This window comes from Nycticebus coucang, chromosome 17, assembly GCF_027406575.1.
Source record: "Nycticebus coucang isolate mNycCou1 chromosome 17, mNycCou1.pri, whole genome shotgun sequence".
Taxonomy (NCBI): domain Eukaryota; kingdom Metazoa; phylum Chordata; class Mammalia; order Primates; family Lorisidae; genus Nycticebus; species Nycticebus coucang.
This window is the reverse complement of record NC_069796.1, coordinates 77,161,494-77,181,029: the sequence shown is the minus strand read 5'-3', so window position 1 is coordinate 77,181,029 and position 19,536 is coordinate 77,161,494. Positions and strand designations below refer to the sequence as shown.

Here is a 19,536-nt window from a genome sequence, read left to right as displayed (position 1 = left end):
TCCGGACCGCCTCCCCCAACCATGTCACATGGCGGCCCCAACCCGGCCGGCAGTGCGCCCCGCTGCGGAGACCCCGGCAGCGATAGCGCGGTCAGTGGGTGATGAAACTTGCCAGGCGCATTGCCGCAGAGGGCGCGGGCGGGGAGCGGGGCTGGGGCGGGGTCTTGAGAGCCGGTACCCGGGCTCACCTGTTCTCCAGGAGTAGGGTGGGGACTTGGGGGAGGGGCGAGGGCGCGCCAACACCGACTGCGTACCTCCGGGCGCTGGGTGGCAGAGCTTGCGTCCCCACCCTCCACAGCCATGCGAGACCCCCAAGCTGCGCCGTCGGGTTGCACGGCCGGGCGCGGGGAGACGTGAGCGTGCACACGTACACACTCAGCAGGGGAAGAGGCGCTCTAAGCGGCGCCCAACTTTCTCCTTGCTTCTGCAGGCTGGGGGAAAGGCAGCTGGAAGCAATCCAACTCTGGCGGTGCTTGGGGAGGGATCCAACAAAAAGGGAAAAAAGATGGAGAGAATTTACCCTTTTTATTTCTTTTTGCCTTTGTTTTTGTTTGCACTACTTCCATCCGATGACTGGAAAGTAAAGGGAACGTGGAGTTGGGCAGCCAAGTAGCGCTTTGGGAAACTGCGAGAGTGTGTTTGGAGACGTGTAAAGTTGCCTTTCAAGCTCTGGCCTCCAGGGCACGCGATGCTGGCGGCGGGCTGACTCAGGGCTGTCTGGGCCTCCCTCTCACTCTCCTGGAAATGATGCAAGTCTGACTGTCACCTGGATCCCTGCAGCCCAGCCTGGAATCCGTCTGGATTGGGGGAGGGACAAGAAACGACACCCCAAGTGTTGCACGGCCCACCAAAGTGGGAAGATGGGACAGTTGTTCAGGCCAAATCCTGCATGTAGTGCTTCTGCTCCAATCTTCACTAGTGCTTTTTTTTTTTTTTAATGCAAAACGTCACAACGCTAGGAATTCCCATACGCGCTCAGTTGCCCCACAGCATCACTGTGCCCAGGAAGCTGCTCAATCTATCAAAGGCTCGGGGCTGGGAATCTCACTAAATTCCAAATGCTGGAAAGAAGAAACTTTCCCAGCTCGACGCTGTGTGATGCGAGCCAGGGACCCTGGGAGGACGCCGTCCCAGCGCGGACCGCCCCTCTTGCCCTTGGTTAGTGGTAACTGGGGCTGGGATCCGCTTTTCTGTTTTGAAGTCCGCGCGGCCATTGCCCTGGAGCACCCGCACACGCGCACGCATCGCTGGCCGCGCTCAGACACACTCACACACACACACGCACGCAAACGCGTGGCCACCGCCAGGTCGGCAACTTTGTCGGGCACTCCCTGTGGCGCTCGGCTTCCTCTCGTAGTAGTTGGGCGCAGGCCCCGCCTCCCGGCCGTGTTGTCAAACGGGCCGGGGTCTCGGATTGGTCCAGCCGCCGGGACAACACCTGCTCGACTCCTTCATTCAAGTGACACCAGAGCTTCCAGGGATATTTGAGGCACCATCCCTGCCATTGCCGGGCATTCGCGGCGCTGCTAACGGCCTGGTCACATGCTCTCTGGAGAGCTACGGGAGGGCGCTGGGTAACCTCTATTGGAGCCGCGGCCGCGAGGAAGAGGGAAAAGGCGAGCAAGGAGAAAGAGTGGGAGGCGGAGGGGAAGCAGTGGAGGAGGAAGAGGAGAGGGAGCACAAAGAATCCAGGTCTCCCGGCGCGAGGTTTATACCAAGAACCATGTGTGCCGAGCGGCTGGGCCAGTTCGTGACCCTGGCTTTGGTGTTGGCCACCTTCGACCCGGTGCGGGGGACGGACGCCACCCACCCTCCCGAGGGTCCTCAAGACAGGGGTTCCCAGCAGAAAGGCCGTCTGTCCCTGCAGAACACAGGTAAGTGCGTGCGCCCCCGTAGCCAGGACCTGCTGGGTGGGGACTCCGTGCACCCACACAGCGCTCCCCGGGCATTTCGCCCTAAGCCAGACGCCCACCTCGGGCCACGCAAACTCTCGGGCGGTGCGGGACTTGCAAAGAGAGGTCCGCGCCGGGCTCTGAGCGCCCGGAATCTGCACGTGCTAGCAGGGTGATGAAATGGCTGTGGCAGGACTTGTTGCTGTCCTCCCCAGGGTCGAGGGGAAATGAGGCAGCTCCTGACGCTGCCAGCACCAACCCTAGCCTGCGAGTCCTGGGTCCGGTGCAAAGCGCACTTCATTCCCGCCGGCCGGCGGCAGGCACTGAGGGTCCCCGGAGCTGGGCTGCGCCTTGCACCGGGAGAACTTCCCTTTCCAGCAGGCTGGCTTCGGCAGGACCGCTCCTCCCCCGTCCTCAAAAGATGCCCGACATCCCAGAACTTTGCGGGTTACACAAATTGCATTGCGAACTTTCCCCCGAGGGGCACTGCTTTCAGAAGGGAGGGTGGGGGCGGCGCAAAGCATACCTCCCCGCGGGGCTGCCGCCATCCCCTGCTCCCGGCCAGGTCGGCAAGCGAAGAAACGGTGACACGGCCCGAACCGTGCGCCGCCTCTGCTCGACCGGCTCTTGGCTCACAGGCAAGCTGCAGAGCAGAGCCAGGCGTGCAGGGCACGGGGCTGGCCCTTTTCCCAGCTCTGGGGAGAGAAGGAAAATCTGCCTACGGCTCCTCGGCTCCGCGCCCTCCCCCAGTATTTTGGGGGGCCGTGCGAACGCGGCGGCGGCGTGCGCTTGCAGCACTAGCAGGAATACCCATTAGAGACGCCCCAAGTGAGTGACTCGTGGTCCTCGCGGCGCGCCCGGGCCGCGCGTGGGGTCATCCGGAGCCTCTCACCTCCACGTGCCCGAGCCCGCACCCTGAGCTCGCGTCCCCCACACCCGGACCCTCGCCCACCCTTCCCCCTCTCGGACGCTTTCCCTGAGAACTGAACGTGATTCTCGGTAGTTAGTGACCCTCAACAATGCACGCCCCTGGTTCTCTCGCTAGATTTAATCTGAATGCGGATTATCTGCTCCGACCCCGCCCTTCTTCCAAAATATACTTTTCTGATGTAATTTTGTGGTTGGTTTAAATCAGAGACTTGGGGAGGGGGGATGGGAGAAGAAGAGGCTTTGCACGCGGCAGCCTGACAGTTAACTCCCTCAGCCTGTCCTTTCAGAGAGATGAATTAGGGACACTTTCCTGCTATGAAGGGCAGCTCCCGGGCCGCGGAAATTCTAGGGGATTAAGTGACACCTCACACTGGATCCCTAATTAAAAGGAGCCTCTAACTGCAGATGGTCGCGTTTCTGAAAGCAAGCCCCCTTCTGACTTGACTCCAGAGCCCACTTGCAAGCCTGCTGGCAAACCGCAGCTTCCTTACCCTGGTATTTTAATGCGGATGGTTTGGAGGCGCTGCCTTAATAGGAATTTTGTTTTGATTTTTAGGTGTTGAATCACAAAGCTGAATTGAAACTGCTTTTTGGACGCTGTCATTTGGGGGTCAGGAAGGAAATGGCCATGAATTAATAGCAGCAGCCTCTACAGCTCTAAGTAGGGAAGGGTATTTCATTGATGAAGTACAGTCTTCATCTTAAAATCTTATTTTTGTCTGCGGGTTTGAAAAGCTGAAATATTTTCTGCTCTCAAACTAGAAGTATTCCCACAAATACTTCCAAAAAAATGGAAGGGATGAAAAGAAAGGAAGAATGCTCCGACCTAACTTCTGGTTGTGATTTTTGTAAAAATTTTTGGCTAACTATTACAGATGTATTTTTCAAGTATAAAGAATGAAATTTTGTTTCCCAGACCTTTTTAGGTCCCAACACAGTCATTACTAACTTTTTTTAAAATTTTTTGCTTTTAGTTGTTACCAACTTTTACTTAAAATGACCAGTCTGTATTCTTCAGCATGGGTTAGAGTTTTGTATATATTTGTGTGTCATTTTCCTTTCAGCGGAGATCCAGCACTGTTTGGTCAACGCTGGAGATGTGGGGTGTGGCGTGTTTGAATGTTTCGAGAACAACTCTTGTGAGATTCGGGGCTTACATGGGATTTGCATGACTTTCCTGCACAACGCTGGAAAATTTGATGCCCAGGTAAAAACCATCTAGTTACAACATGAAAAAAATGTTTTGGGGTGAGCACGGCATGAGTGAAATGTTCAGTCACTGGAAGGCCTTGTTAACAGATTGCCTGAGCTGTTGTTTTGGTATGTTTTAGTTCTGGCAAGACATGTTCTAGGTGTACAACCACGTGTCCACATCTCCCCACTGCATTTGTGTTCAGAGAGGGCTGGCACTGTCATGTAGGCTAACGCATCTCCACTCTTAAGCTATGTCTCCACAGTCAGAATGGACTGGAGACCAGTGTCATCAGCAATGATGAACACCTGGTAAGGAGACGCATGCATGTGGCCACCCAGAACCCAGTCCCCAAAGCCCATTGCATTTGGAACAATGAAGGGCAGAGCAGGGACCCCAATTATACATTTCTAAAGCTAATTTCGCTTAATAAGGAAGACTAGATGAAACACAAAATTTGTAGCAATTAATCATCGTGTGTGTGTGTGTGTGTGTGTGTGTGTGTGTAAGCAACCTGAATAATGCAGGGCCTTATTTAGAGAAATTTGTATTCTCTCCCAACCTGAAAAGGCAAAGCCCTGCAATTCTACGTTTTTCTTTTGCTCCATATAATAAATATAGTCAGGGCCTGACCCACTTCAGTGGTGCCAGGGTCCCAAGGGAACACCAAGTTGCTGCTCACAGCAGGGCAGGAACACCACAAGCACCTTATGGCTCCACTGCCAACAACCTAGATACATTTTTAGATCACTTGTGGCATTCAGCTTACCTTCTTCATTTTCTCCCTGGCCTCTATGTGTCCTGTTGAAACACCCTGTTGTTATAGCTCATAAACTTCCTCTCCCGTTTCATCGGAGAGCGATGACAACGTTTGGAGGCGGCCAACAGTTTAGGTGTGATTTATGAACGTCACCGGTAACCATCCACTGACATCCTGTGTTGAGTCTGACAAAGGCAATGCCTGGGAACCAGAAGGGGATGCGATGGGGCCCGGCAGCCCCACAGAGGATGTGCGGTGGCAGGAGGGGAAACAGAAAGCAGAACTTTGAACTCCTCAAGGCTCCCTTATAAAGCATCACTTCTGGATCAGCTGGAATGAGGAAACGTAATAGGACATCCGGAGGAAAGATGTGTGTTTAAGGGCAATCCCACAGGATGTCAGGGAAGAATACCAAGAACAGATTGCTGCAGCCCTCGCATAAATTAATCTTTCTTTTCTCCTCAACCAACAGGAATATGTTCTCAAGTTAGAGACATCCCTTTCACGTCAATTCTCAGCACGTAACTACTTAATAAACTGGCACACCCTGCCGTCTGTTCCACTGGGCTCTCAAAAAGATAAGGGGCTCCAGGGAGGGTGGTGGGCCCGCCTGGTTTCTCAGAGATCGGACATGATCTGTAGACGTTGCACTTGCTTCTAAAGACAGAACCAAAATAAATGTGCTGGCTGTCTTTCCGTTTCCAACCTGAACCCATTTACTTTCTCAACTCGGTGACTTCCAGCCCTATCTAAAAACAGAGGGGTGACCTCTCCAACGACAGCTTGTTTCTATAGTAATGGAGGGTGCCGGGAGCCCTGGGGAGGCATCCCATAGTGCCTCTCGGCCATGGGAGGTTGATAAGGGAGCTAGTACCCAGCTTGCCTCCACACCCCCAACAGCTGTCTCCTTTCTAGGATAAGCACAATCTAACGGGGTTGCCAGGAAAGAGAGCTGCAGGCCAGATGTATGCCTGGCTGCCTTAGCCACTGAGAGCAGGGAGCGCGGGGGAGGGGCCGTTGGTTGGGCAGTTCAGACTCCAGATGCTGCCAGGCCGTGTGCCAGGCCGGCCTTTTAGAGGCAATAATCCTCACAGTTTAAAGGAGTAGTATCGTTTTTGAAAAGGAGAAGAATACTCCTTGCAGGATAGAATTGTCTTCCTGCAATTGTGAATTTGGGTGTGAATTTGCATTGGTTGGAGACACTGAGGCAGAAAGGGGAGGCACATTTAGCATTCAAACCTTGGTGTCACTTGTGGAATGGAAGGAAAAAAGGAAAAGTGTGAGATGTGGATAAATAGGGACCCTCCACTTGGGAAGAAAGCTTGCTGAGACCCCAAAGGAGTTATGGATTTGTTATCCGGCCAAGGTCCCCTTGTGTTCCAGAAAAGCTGCCACCCATCAGCCAGCACCAAGCTACCTTGAGGACAGACAGCCCTGGGAGCCCCAGTTGGAGGGAAACTGAAAGAGTAGCCAGGGAGGAAGGAGGGTGATGTGAGTCTGCTGATGGAACACCTTTTGTGGCCAAATGTGGGAGCTGTCATGTCACTCCAGACATGCCACCTGACGCAGCACTGCTCATCACCTGGGGGGGTGGGGGGGGTCATCAGCGTTCTGTTGTCAGAAAGTGTAAGCCCAAGAAAGGTAAATGTCCAAGCATGTAACAAGGACACCTGTTTTCTGCTCCTCTCTCCTTCTCTGCACTCTGTTCACAGGGCAAGTCATTCATCAAAGATGCCCTGAAGTGTAAGGCCCACGCTCTGCGCCACAGGTTCGGCTGCATAAGCCGGAAGTGCCCGGCCATCAAGGAGATGGTGTTCCAGCTGCAGCGGGAATGCTACCTCAAACACGATCTGTGCGCGGCTGCCCAGGAGAACACCCGGGTGATGGTGGACATGATACATTTCAAGGACTTGCTGCTGCACGAGTGAGTACTGCCCCACAGGGGCCCAGGGAGGAGGGCCCACCCCAGCAAGGGGGCGGTGGGTGGATGAGAGCAGAGCTGCGTTCAGTTTTCAGGGGTTTGGCTTTTGGAGGCTGAAATGATGTCAGAGGAGAAAGTTGCGGTTACACCTACACTGACTCTCCCAGGAGGCCCCTTTCCTGCTCCCTTTCAGAAAAAGTAAAAGAGGTTTCCATTATCAGTTTCAAAATCACCAGCTGGAGAAACAGGAATCTTTTTTTACTAAGCATGAAGTTTGTAGATTCAGAAAGATTCTTTATCTTTTCCTTGGCCTGAACCCCAAGAGTTGGCTGAATCTTCTGAGTGGCAGTGGAGGTGTCCTTACAGACAGCAAATAGCTAAGAACATTTGTTGAACATTTACTAAGCACTAGACACGGGGCTAAATGCTTCATGTGAATTTTGCACTTAATCCTCACAACAGCCCTGGGAGCTCCGTTTCTCATCACCATTTCACAGATGAGAAAACTGAGACTCACTGAGGTGACAGGCACAAAGTTAGTGAGAGGGAAAGCCAGGTTTGGGACCCAGGCAATCTGGCTCCAGAAGCTACACTCTTAAATGCCAAAAACTGAGAGCCATCAATGTTTAGCCTGCCTCCATCAGTTTTTTGTTTGTTTGTTTGTTTGTTTGTTTAGATAGAGCCTCAAACTTTCACCCTAGGTAGAGTGCCGTGGCGTCACAGCTCACAGCAACCTCCAACTCCTGGGCTTAAGAGATTCTCTTGCCTCAGCCTCCCAAGCAGCTGGGACTATAGGCACCGGCCACAACGCCCAGCTATTTTTTGGTTATAGTTGTCACTGTTGTTTGGCAGGCCCGGGCTGGATTCGAACCCGCCAGCTCTGGTGTCTATGGCTGGTGCCTTAGCCACTTGAGCTACAGGCGCCAAGCCTGCTTCCAGAAGTTTGCCTTTCCCTTAGAAGGTCCAGTTCACTTTCTCTAAGTCATTAATGCCCTCCCTGAAAAAAATGTCAAAAACTTTAATCAGCTAAACGCTTCTATCCCAAAGCAAGGAAAGGTGAACTTACTTATTCAAAGAACTGAAATTCAATGATAAACTCAGGATAACTTTATTCCTCAAGAAATATCCTGACTATAGGATTCTCAGTTTTACAGCGTGATAAATCATATTGGCATATAACTGCTACAAACCCTCAGTGTGGGCAGTAGCCCCTACAGGTTAGATGGTTCTTTCTTTACAGACACAGGACAGAAAGGAAGTCACCAACTAGACAGTCCAGTACAAGTCATTGCCAGCTTGATGGCAACACAAATCTCTCCACACTGACTCATTGGGCCAAATCACTATGTTATAAACTCTTGCTTCTCAGCTTATGCCACGTTTTCCCAGGTATGTCACTAAACAGGCTACCCCCTACCACACAATACCACTTGGACCCTGGAGGACAGCACCAGTTCCTGTCACTTTCCAGGTTTCTGAAATTCTAGGTATCTTGCAACACCTCTGAGACATTGTTAGTATGACACAATTCATGGTAAAACTCAGCAAGCAGCTCTTGCCAAAAGCAAAATACCATTGCATTTTCCTTGAGTTATACTAATGCCATATAAAATAATTTTTATTCTTCCAAACAGCTGTAAAGAAACAATAACACCAACAGCAGTAATAGCTATCCTTGTTTTAATGTTACAGGCCCTTGGCCGTGACTTTATATGGATTATCTCATTTATCTTTCCCAAAGATGCTATGAGATAGAAATTACTATCCCCATTCACGTAACAGAGGAGGAAAGTGAAGTTAAGAGGCTAAAGAACTTGCACTAAGGTTTGGTTCCTACTTTTCAACTTTGTAATTGCTGACATAGATGGCTGAAGCCAGTTATAAGGAATAGACTTCAAACTTCCCTGCTCCTGGCCTATGCTGTCCTCACCAGACCTGCAAAGGGCTCACTGGTCACCAAATGTGGCAGGATTTTTATCCTTTTCTCAAATATATCCCCAGCACACAAGGAGAGCACTATGAAATTCCCTTACTTCAAGGGACAGGCAAATGCCCAGTGGCTGAGACTCTGGGAAGTTCATTTTCCCTCATGCACCGCCACCCATAGAGACGGATTGTTGGCCTCAAGAATGGGTGATGGGCACTACTGTGTAAGTCCGTAATACCTGCCTGGAGAATAAAAAGACTATTTTTGGAGAAAAGTCTTCTGTGGGAAAACTGAAGGTTTTGAAGTTTTCCTCCTCCCCCTGCCTTAAATTTAAGACAGATAAAGCACTGTTGTTTTCTACTGTCTCCTTGCGGACAGGGGCCTTGGAGCCAAGGGACCCTTACTTCCAAAAGGCTTTTCTTCTCCCACCGGTAGATGAGCCTGCAGCCCTCATCCCAGCCTGTTCTGTAAGTGCAGGTGGCCCACCCCAGTGAGGCCACGAGCCTCTTTTAAGGACACTCACAGGCGGGTCCTCCTCCTTCCTGCTAAGCCAGCACCTCTAGGCAGTGGGTCTCCTATAACTCCACCTCCTTGAAACTCCCCTCCCCTTCCCTTCTGAAACCACAACTAGATAATGCCTCAACTTGTACTTCAAGCTGAATTGCCTGAGTTTGGGGAATGTTTATTTTTTCAGCCATTTTAATGGATTAAATGATCTTCTCAGTCCCTAAATATCAAGAGAGCCATTTCAGAATGTGTAGCATTGGTCACAAACAAAAAAAATAAGAACTTGGGCGGCGCCTGTGGCTCAGCCAGTAAGGCGCCGGCCCCATATACCGAGGGTGGCGGGTTCAAACCCGGCCCCGGCCAAACTGCAACCAAAAAATAGCCGGGTGTTGTGGCGGGCGCCTGTAGTCTCAGCTACTCGGGAGGCTGAGGCAAGAGAATCGCTTAAGCCCAGGAGTTGGAGGTTGCTGTGAGCTGTGTGAGGCCACGGCACTCTACCGAGGGCCATAAAGTGAGACTCTGTCTCTACAAAAAAAAAAAAAAAAATCCAAAAAAAAAAAAAAAAAAAAAATAAGAACTTAATTTGCTTTTCACTTCAGAGAAAAGGAAATCACAGTCCCCCCAGAATCTACACCACCCCCATTCTTCAACCCAATCCCCACCCAGCCCTAAACACTCACACCCGGTTAAAACAGCTCTTTTTAAGATCTCTGTTTATTCTCTCCTGCTCCCCTCACGCCCCACCCCCAAGTGCCTGCCTCTCCCTAGCTGCAGCCAGCCTGCCTTGGCCTCTGAACACCCTGTCACTGGGTGCTGGCAGCCTCCAAGCACATCCCCCTCCAAGTATTTTTTCAAATCCTTTAGCCTTGCTGACACCCAGTTGAGCGAGCTGGGCTTTGTCATTAGACACGGGCTTAGCGTGCAGCCTGAGAAGGCACACTGCCAGCTCCGAACACGGCTTAGATTAACTTGGTTCGGCAGACACACCCCTCCCTGCGGTTCACAGCTTCCTCCTTGGAAGACAGGGCCAAGGGCAAAGGAGAGTATGGGCTTGTCCAGCCTCCTTGAACCTGGATGGGCCTTGGGATTGAGGGCACCTACAGTTAGAAGGCTCCAGCAAAAGAAGCACAGGAGAAGCAGTCTGTATATTCTCAAGAGAGCCCTCCCCTTACTCTAGGGAAAGAAGCTTGAAGAAGAACACCCAGTTAGTATCCTAAAAAGACAGCCCTGAAATGTGCTCATCTAGCCCCAGAGGGGTGGCAGGTACAGTCAGGTGCTAAAATCCAGCTGTCACGTTAGCAAGTATACTCAGTGAACTTGAGCTCCCTGAGTCAGTTCCTAGTTTTCAAGAGATGGAAGGAAACTAACATTTAAGGAGCAATTCCCTTGTGTTGCTGCAGGCATGACCCTCAGGGTAGTCCAGAGAGACAGACTTATTGGGCAGAGGAGCGTGCCTTAGAGGGCTTAAGTACTTTGCCCATCAGCTGCACAGACTGTCAGACTCCAGAGTCACGAGGAGGCCCTAAAAAGCAGCTAGAACTCCATCAGCCAGAACAGTCCTTCTCTCTGCTCTCGGCCCAGCGCTGAAGCCCTCCTAGCTCAAAAGCTTCCAAAAGCCACCTTCCATCCTCCATTTTCAACTTCTACATCCATAAAGTGAGGACAGTTCACTCAGTTACAACTGGAGGACTAATTCGTAAAAATGGCAGTCAACTACTTCACAAATCCATCTTAATACACAAGTCTGCTCTTTCTGCATAGCAACAACTGCAGCCTTGCAAGGAAAAGATCTGTGGGCTATAAGGCAGCCTCCCAGGTGGCCCTTACACAGGAGAAGTGGGTCTACTCCTTGTGACTGATGATCTCGCATTCCAGAGTGATTTCCGTGATCCAGGCGATGACCCAGAACTGTGATGCCCATGATCAGATATATCCAGAAACTTTGTTGAGGAGGAATGCCTAGGAATGCTGGTTAGTTAGCCACAGGAAATAGGCCGTGCCCCCTGTGGATTTTTTAAAGCTAAAGGGCTCAAGGAGAGGGCCAGGAGAGCCCACTGCTGGGGGCACCCCTTGCCGGATGGGCCCATAAATATAAAACACAGGCTCTGGCTGCTCCGCCTTCTGCATGCTCCATCCACGCTGTGGAGTAAACTCCTCCAGCGATTTTCCTAACGAACAACCCAAGCCAGCCAGAAGGATTCTGCCTCCAGAACTGAGCCTGTTTGTCTCCAGAGAGCTGGCTTCACCCCCAATTCTGGGGAAGCCCAGACGGAAAGGACAAAGATGCTCAGATAGCCACTCCTACCCCACCCCCCAGCGCCCACTACCAAGAAAGGGAAACGCCTCTCAGGAAATGACGTCCCAGGGGGCGGAGCTCCTCCTGCCCTCCCACGCCTCCTCACCTAGGCCAGACTCCTCCAGACTCAGGAAGCACGTCCAGTAACTCCTAAATACACCCTTCTTCATCACAAGCTTAAACTAGGGGCAAACACAGACATGAGAAAAATGGCCTCTTGGGAGCGTCACTTGGAGGAAGCAACTAGAAGGGCATGTGGTGAGGCAGAACAGTGTGAGGTTCACTCAGGGCATCCAGGAGCCTTTGCCCAGGCTCTAAACATCCACAGCTTCTCCTTCCCTACCAAAAAGACTCCTTAGTTTGGGATTTAAGGCCCTGCACCATTCACCTAAGAATTACTCACTCCCCTGGCCCCAAAACCCATCTCCCATAGCCAGAGCAGCCTCCAGGTGCCCAGGGGTCTCCTGCCCTCTTTTCATTGTTCAGACAGAACCCCTATCTGGGATTCTTGCCTTCCCAGAGTTCTTCCTTTTAGTGTCCCACCCATAGGCTCTCACCCTATGCACCTGTGACTTGTCACTGGCGCTTTTTCCTGGAATGGACTCTCTCTGTAACCACTGTGACAGTGGCAGCCTCCCTGGGCCTCTAACTCTTCCCCAGTGCCCAGCATGGAGCCTGGTACACATTGACAGGCCAGTAACTATTGGTGGGGGCCAGTACTCTTTAGAATAGGAAGTAAATTCCAGAAAGATCTTTCATCAAACCAATCCCAAGCCAAGCACTGGCTGTGCCACTCCTTCCTGGCATCGTCCCTGCAGCCCTCGGAGGCCCATTGGGACCTGTTCCATTCTCGGCATCTCTGTCTCTTTGCTTTCACTCTCTAGACCCTACGTGGACCTCGTGAACTTGCTGCTGACCTGTGGGGAGGAGGTGAAGGAGGCCATCACCCACAGCGTTCAGGCTCAGTGTGAGCAGAACTGGGGAAGCCTGTGCTCCATCCTGAGCTTCTGCACTTCGGCCGTGCAGAGGCCCCCCACAGTGCCACCTGCACACCACATCCATGTAGACAGAGCCAGGCTCCCCAGGGCCCACCATGGGGACACGGGCCATCACCTCCCCGAGCCCAGCAGTAGGGAGGCTGGTGGAGATGCCAAGGGCGAGCGAGGTAGCAAAAGCCACCCAAATGCCCATGCCCGGGACAGAGCTGGGGGCCTTGGGGCCCAGGGACCTTCTGGAAGCAGCGAGTGGGAGGATGAACAGTCCGAGTATTCTGATATCCGGAGGTGAAATGAAAGGCCTGGCCACAAAATCTTTCCTCCACGCCGTCCATTTTCTTATCTATGGACATTCCAAAACATTTACCATTAAAGAGGGGGGATGTCACATGCAGGATTTTGTGGGGCTTGTGGACTTCATGAAGGTGTATGTTAGCGGAATGAGCAGGTGAGGTGGAGACTCCGGGGCAGAGGTCTCAGTGGTGCCTGGCGGATTCTGCCCTCACACGCACTCACGCGAGCATGCCCGAGTCCTCCTCAGGACTTGTCTTCCTTCCATCCGTGGAGCCAGTGGGTGTCAGCTGCTCTGTTGTGGGGGAGGTAGAGAGGGGAGGGGCAGGGTGGAGCAGACCCACCCAGGCTGGGCTGCACCCTGGAGCTTCGGGTGCTGTGTCTGTGGGGGTTGGGGCGTCTGGGTTCCAGGGCAGGAGTGAATAGAAAAATATTGCTGGGAAGGCAGGAGGAGGGTGGAAAAGAGACAGGGGTCGAGGGCTGCTTGGTGTAAACCGGAATACAGTTTCTTGCCTGGGACCTTGCAGTTCAGAGCTGCTCGGGGGAGGCGGGGTGGAGGGAAGAGTGTAATTTCTATATGTAACTTCTGAGCCATGTTCTGTCTGGGGGACACTGACCAAGGAAGTGGCCCCTATGAGTTTATATTTTAACCACTGCTTCAAATCTCAATTTCACTTTTTTATTTATCCAGTGACATCTACATATCTGTCATCTAAATAAAAGGCTTTCAAACAAAGCAACCGGGTCATTAAAACCAACTCCAAAGGGGGAAATAAAATCCCAGCCCCATCCTTTGAGTATGATTTTTTTTTTTTAAGTCCTGTTGAAAAAGGAATCAACACCAAGGTGGTAATACATCTGACCTCCTGGCGTGGGCCCACACCGTTCTGGGGCAAACCTTCCTCCCAGAGGAAAAGGCACATATGAAGAGCACATTTGACAGATTTCCCTTAGAATGTTGTATACCTTGACCCTCAGCCAAGATCGATAATGCACCGTACCGGTGATTCTGTGAGGCCCACTAGGAAACTGGCTTCTCCAAGCTAGAGCCTGGGAAGGCGGAGAAGAGAATGGAGACTACTTAGTGATTCCCATTCAGCAATGCTGACCTCTTGCATAAATGGAGGAGACTGCTGCAGATCTCTAAGGGACAGGATTTTCCAGATCCTGATTGGAAATTTAGCGACGAGGAGTCAAAAATGGACAAAAGAATAGCAGAAGAAGTAGAGCTTAAAATACAAGGAAGGGAGGGAAAGGACTACCATGGAAAATCCCAGCAGTGGATTTCTTGTGGTGACTTAAAACTTCTCACAGATAAGACCTTTTTTTTTCCCCCTAATAGGCTATCAAATAAAAGCGTATTCTTTCTCGAAGCCAGTACTTGAATAGGAGCCAGTATTACAAGGACTGATGCCTGTTCTTAGCCAGGCCCTTCTGGAGCAAGGGTTGCCACACGTGTTCTGTAAAGGACCAGACAGTAAATGCAGTACTTTGCAGTTTAGCAGACCGTAAGGGCTCTGTTGAAAATCCTCAACTCTGCCATTGTGGCACAGAAGCAGCCATAGACACCCCATACTCAAAAGGACTTGGCTCTGCTCCAGTCAGATTTTATTTAACCGGCTGGAGACCAAGAAGCTAAATGTAACTGCTCTAAAATGACATGTTCTAGGGAATAGCTTACCCAAAACACAGCTAGTATTTCTATGCCCCAAATCCAACCCCCATCTTTCATGGTAGGGGAGAAAAAAATCATTTGCGGGGAGGGAACACGGCAGGAGACACACCCAGCAAGATCTGGGGCTGCAGAGAGCAGAGGAGTTGGTGCTCTTAATCCAGCTCTGCCCTCAGGGGGAGGAGGACCTGCATGTCAGGCTCTGCCATGGGAACCGAGTGTAAACTGGCCGTCTCCTGCCGTGGGCCACTGCAGCGCCTTGACTGTTTTACTCACATCACTCAAAAGCTAAAGCAATAACATTCTCCTCATTGCTGAGTCAGCAGTTCATTTGTTCTCCAGCTCCTGGACTGGATGTGTGAAAGGCATCACTTTTGTATTTTCCTCCGTGTAAATGTTTTCTGTGTTCGCCTACTGATGTCCCATTTGTTGCTTCTATTGTATTAATAAATATTTGTCATCTGTATTTATTATCTCTTGTGTTTTCCCCTGAAGGCATAAAATCACTTACTATGTTCATTTGAACCCATTTTCTGATCTCTGTTGCATATCTTTCATGCCACTGGGTTTTTGTTGTTGTTGTTGGTTTTTCTCAGAGTCGGGTAGGTATCATTTCATTCTGGTTCCTAATGTTCCTGGAACCATACAAGGGTATTTATTTCTTAGGCTCTTCTGCTCAAAACCAAGGGAAGTCCAAATTCCTATTAGCAACGATCGAGGCATTTGCCCAATCTAAAATGTAAGCAAAGCAGTCATTAAAAATAGACCCTTTGCTTGGTTTCGTACTTCATACAGATTTACTCACAAGCCTTCCTTTGAGGAAGGATGTGGATCTCCAAATAAAGATATGATGTTTATTTTTAGCTTTGCATCTTAACAAGATGATCTGAACACCTCTCCTTTGTATCAGTAAATAGCCCCGTTATTCTGAAATGAGACGAGTGAGTATAGTCAAATGCTGACACCTAAAACTAAATAAATAGAAAACACCAGCTCAGAACTGCAGTCATGCTTGGACACACACATACACAAAGAGAGAGATTCAAACTCAAACCAAGTCAAAGGCTTGGCTAAAACAACATGGAAAAACAATGCTTACAGTGGCCATTTCCTAAGGAAGAACAGCCCTGTGTGATCTCAGAATTGGCACCACATGAGCTTACTAAGTCATAATATCTGTTTCTGTTGTGGATTTAGGCAGCAGGACCTGTGCATTGTCACAATGCATTATTTTTCTTCAAGCATTAATAAAGGTTTTAAATAAATGGCTTCCACTTGAGTAGCGTCTTTGTTTGAGAGGGCTTTTGACATCCAGGGCACAGGGGCATAGCTCTGAGCAAGAGGGCTTTTAAATCAGGAGAATCCTATGCTTCTGCAGTGTGTTCAGCCTCCAGAGAAAACAATTGGATAAATAAGACCACTCTGGGCTTCTCCTCCATCAGCAGACTCTGCCCAAGACCCTGCCTGAGTCACCCAGATAGAAGAAGGAATTTCATACGGTAAGCTTAGAAGCGCCACACTCCACACCCCACCAGGCTCACTCTGGCCTAATCTTCAGGTCCCTCCTGTGATCTGGCCACCCCTTTTCTCAGACTGCAGCAGACATTACCAGCTTTGCACCTTGGTGGCCTGGCCCACACAGTGGAGCTCACTGCCTCCTCCCCAGTGCTTCTTTGGGACAGCAAAATGGAGCTGGAGTCTCTTGTCTACTCAATTTACACCATTTTGGCATACCTACTATGTGCCAGGCATCATGATAGGCATTTTGTGTGCACCATCTCAGCCTCACCATGTCCCCCAATTAGCAGGTATTAGTCCCATTTTACAGACCAAGAGACTGAGGTACAAATTTGTCCCAGACTGTGTGGAGAGGGAGTGGAGGCTGAACTCAAGCCCAGATCAGGACTCCTAAACCATATCCCTTTCCTCATTTCAGGCCTAGAATCTCTGCTGCTAGGAGTTTATTTTTAATTTAAACCAATCAGGATTACTCCCCTCTTACAGAATGCCTAGAGAAAGAATAATTATACACTTATATTTATAGCCTCAGGCCTCAGTCTGCTTCAGAATGGAAAGGAAAATTCATGTTCTCACCTTTGCTCTCTGCAAAGAGTCAAATTTTGGTTCAGATAAGGGAAAGCAGGAGAACCCTGGGGCCTTATCACTCTTCTTTGCAAGTGGGTAATTTTTTCAAAGGTTCTTTTCATGGCAGGTACCACTGAGAAAAGAATTTTGGGAGCTACTGGCTTTTGGGAAGACACGGTTAGAGCTTTGTTCACTAAACTCGTCACCATCACCAGCCCTGTCAGAACTCTTCACGGCTGTCATCATCCTCATCGTGACAGTTACAGATTCTTGGGAATCCATTAGGTGTCTTGTGCTTTGCCTAGGGCTTTACAAGATATTGTTTCTGAACTCCATTTTACAGATCAAGAAACTGAGGCCCAAAGACATCATATTATGCCCAGCGCCAGTCACAAGGCTAGCAAGCTCTAGAGGTGTGAAAATGTGGGTTAAATACACCCAACTGAGTTCAGAAATGCAGCTGCCTCCCCCTAGCCCTCAGGGTTGCTGCTTCAATTCAACAGCTCTGTAATTATTAGGTCTTGGGAGGAAGAGGGCAAAAGGGCTTCTAAATATGCTGGTGTTTAAACAAAATTTCCAAAGGAAGCTGAAGCTATGCACCCCAAAATCTGGAGACAGAAATCCGAATTTGTTCTAAAGTCAACAAAAAAGAAAGCCCCCTGCTGAGAAAGGGACAAGGTCTGGCCAGAGAACAGTTTTTATGTGAATAAATTTTTGTGGGTGGAGAAGAGAAGAAAAGAGCAATAGAAGCCTTGGACTAGGAGCCCCTGGTTGCTGCTTGCATAAGCAGTTCGGTTTTATCACTCGCCATAAAGAAAAACAGCAACAAAAAAGTCACTTCCCAAAGAGAACAGGAAAAAAGTCACAAAGGCAACCTAAACTTATTCATGAAACAAAGTTCACCAGAATGGGTGTGGCCATTTGACAAAACCCAAATCTCACAGCATCTTAGAGGTCCGCAGCCACCCAGCCACTGCTGAGCATCAGGCCTAGCGTGGGAGAGCTAAAACTTGGAAGAATCAAGAAAAGCTCTTCTGGGTGGCACCTGTGGCTCAAAGGAGTAGGGCGCCGGCCCCATATGCTGGAGGTGGAGGGTTCAAACCCAGCCCCAGGCCAAAAACTACAAAAAAAAAGCTCTTCTAAGGAATTCTCAGAGACTGGGCAGCCACTCACAAGGTACGGAAGAGAAGCAGCTGCTTCCATTTTCCATTAGGTAGATTTGAGGAATTTGTATGGCTCTTAAAGTTAAGGGGGGGATCATGCCCTGTAAAAAGAAGTAGCATTTGAAAGAGGATGGGGACCACCTGCCTACCCGCTGAGTTATGAATAATACTCTGCAAAGAACCAAGGGCTCCAAAAGAGGGCTTTGTCCAGGAAGAAAGATCAGTCCCTAGAACTCTTTCCTCCAAAGCTTAGTAGATATAAAACAACTATTTTAGTTTGCTCATAATTTTGTGGGTCAGAAGTTTGGAAAGGGCTCCTCTGGGTGGTTAGGCTGTCCACACAGCGTTAGCTGGGGCAACCAGGTCTGGAGGAGTCACTTCACGATGGCCTCTTCAAGGTAGCACCAGGGTGCTCCCCACTCCACCCACACCCCTCTCTGCTTCCTCAGATGTGCCACCTCATCCCCCGGGGCCTCTGGACCATGGCCATCTCAGGGTAGTCTCCCTTCTTCCACGGTGACTGGCTGCTTCTGAAACATCTCGGAAGATTTTACACCATATTCTTCAAATCAGAGCAAGGGTTTGGTTTTCACTCTCGACACTGTAATAGCCACAGGATCTAAACTCCATGAGGGCAGGGACTATGTCACTTTTGGCACACAGTCATCTATAGCCCCAGCAGCCCTGTCATCGTATGATGTGAGTGAATGAAAGGAATGGAAGAAATCTCTTATCTAAAAGGGTACCAGCCTGTCAAATCAGAGAAGTTTTCATTCACTTTAACTTCTAAAACAAATATATCCTTGTGTCCTCATAAGAGGAGCCAGCATGTCACAGAATTGGTGAGAGGATGTCACAATGGAGTCGGATATAAATGGGGTACCAATCCAGACACCTATTCCTCTTGCACCATGTAAATCTCTTTGAAAATAAGACAGAAATATAAACAACAATTGAAAAAAACAAATCAGGACTGGCTCTGGGAACTTGGCAAATCAGTTAAGCTTTCTAAGCCTTTTTTCCTCAGCTACAAAATAGGGAAACTAGCAGCTACCCTGCTTCCCTCATGGTGTGTGGGGGAGAGGTGAGGACAAATTACTTAAACTATATGAAAAGTCATGATGCATAGGAAATGCTTTGAAGACTGTGAGATGCCTTGTGAGTAGCAGTTTTTATTTCTCCTGGCCGTTTGGGAAGGCTGCAGCCTAAAGCCAACAGCGCGGATGGGAGGAGGAGCTGCCCCATCCTGTCCATGCCGTCCTGGTGAGGCAGGTACAAAGTCTTTAAGGGGATGGCTCTCGCTCCAGATCTGCAGGGTGGGAATTCACCTGACATCTGCAAGAGGGACCTGAGGCTATTTATGTGGGGACTTCAGTGTGTCCCAGCCTCCTCCCTAGGACGGACGAGGGGACCTTAAGCCGCCCTGTGATGCTCCAGCCCTCCCCAGGCTGAGTGGCAAGCTTAGCCAGGCAGCAGTGGGCACCAGGCTGGAGAGCAGTGGGCCCTTCCTGCCACGGCTCTCTCTGAAAACCTCAAAGCGAAGTCCCCACAGAAAAAGCTAATTAATAAGCCTCTTCAATGAGAAAAGAAAGCAGAGACTGACCAAGACAAGGGAGGAAGGAGATTTGGGGCCAGAGCCCACTCTGCTCCGTGCCAAGGTTCCTAAGAGTTTGACATTTGGAAAAGATCTGGCCTGGAGGAGCCAAGGATTTGGGACAGGGCTCCTTCTGGCTCCCGGGAGTGTCAAGAAGAGAAGGAGGAGGGGGAGGAAAATGACTCAGCTGAAACGAAGAGAAATGTATTTTTAAAAAGCAAAACGATGAAAGGCACAAAGGAACGAAATGGAGCCCCAGGACGGGGTCCAAATGCCTTCTCAGAGTAAGTGGGGCAAATTTTCAAAAAGCT

The 19,536-nt window shown here is 50.1% G+C and overlaps 1 protein-coding gene across 1 annotated transcript; it reads left to right on the top strand.

Moving 5' to 3' along the window:
- Window positions 1-411: 411 nt before the first annotated feature.
- On the top strand, window positions 412-14,912 carry STC2 (stanniocalcin 2). Its single transcript, XM_053566925.1, has 4 exons — window positions 412-1,874; window positions 3,887-4,029; window positions 6,487-6,698; window positions 12,310-14,912. The coding sequence occupies exons 1-4, from the start codon at window positions 1,724-1,726 to the stop codon at window positions 12,710-12,712; spliced, it is 909 nt and encodes a 302-aa protein (XP_053422900.1). The 5' UTR covers window positions 412-1,723; the 3' UTR covers window positions 12,713-14,912.
- Window positions 14,913-19,536: the final 4,624 nt, after the last annotated feature.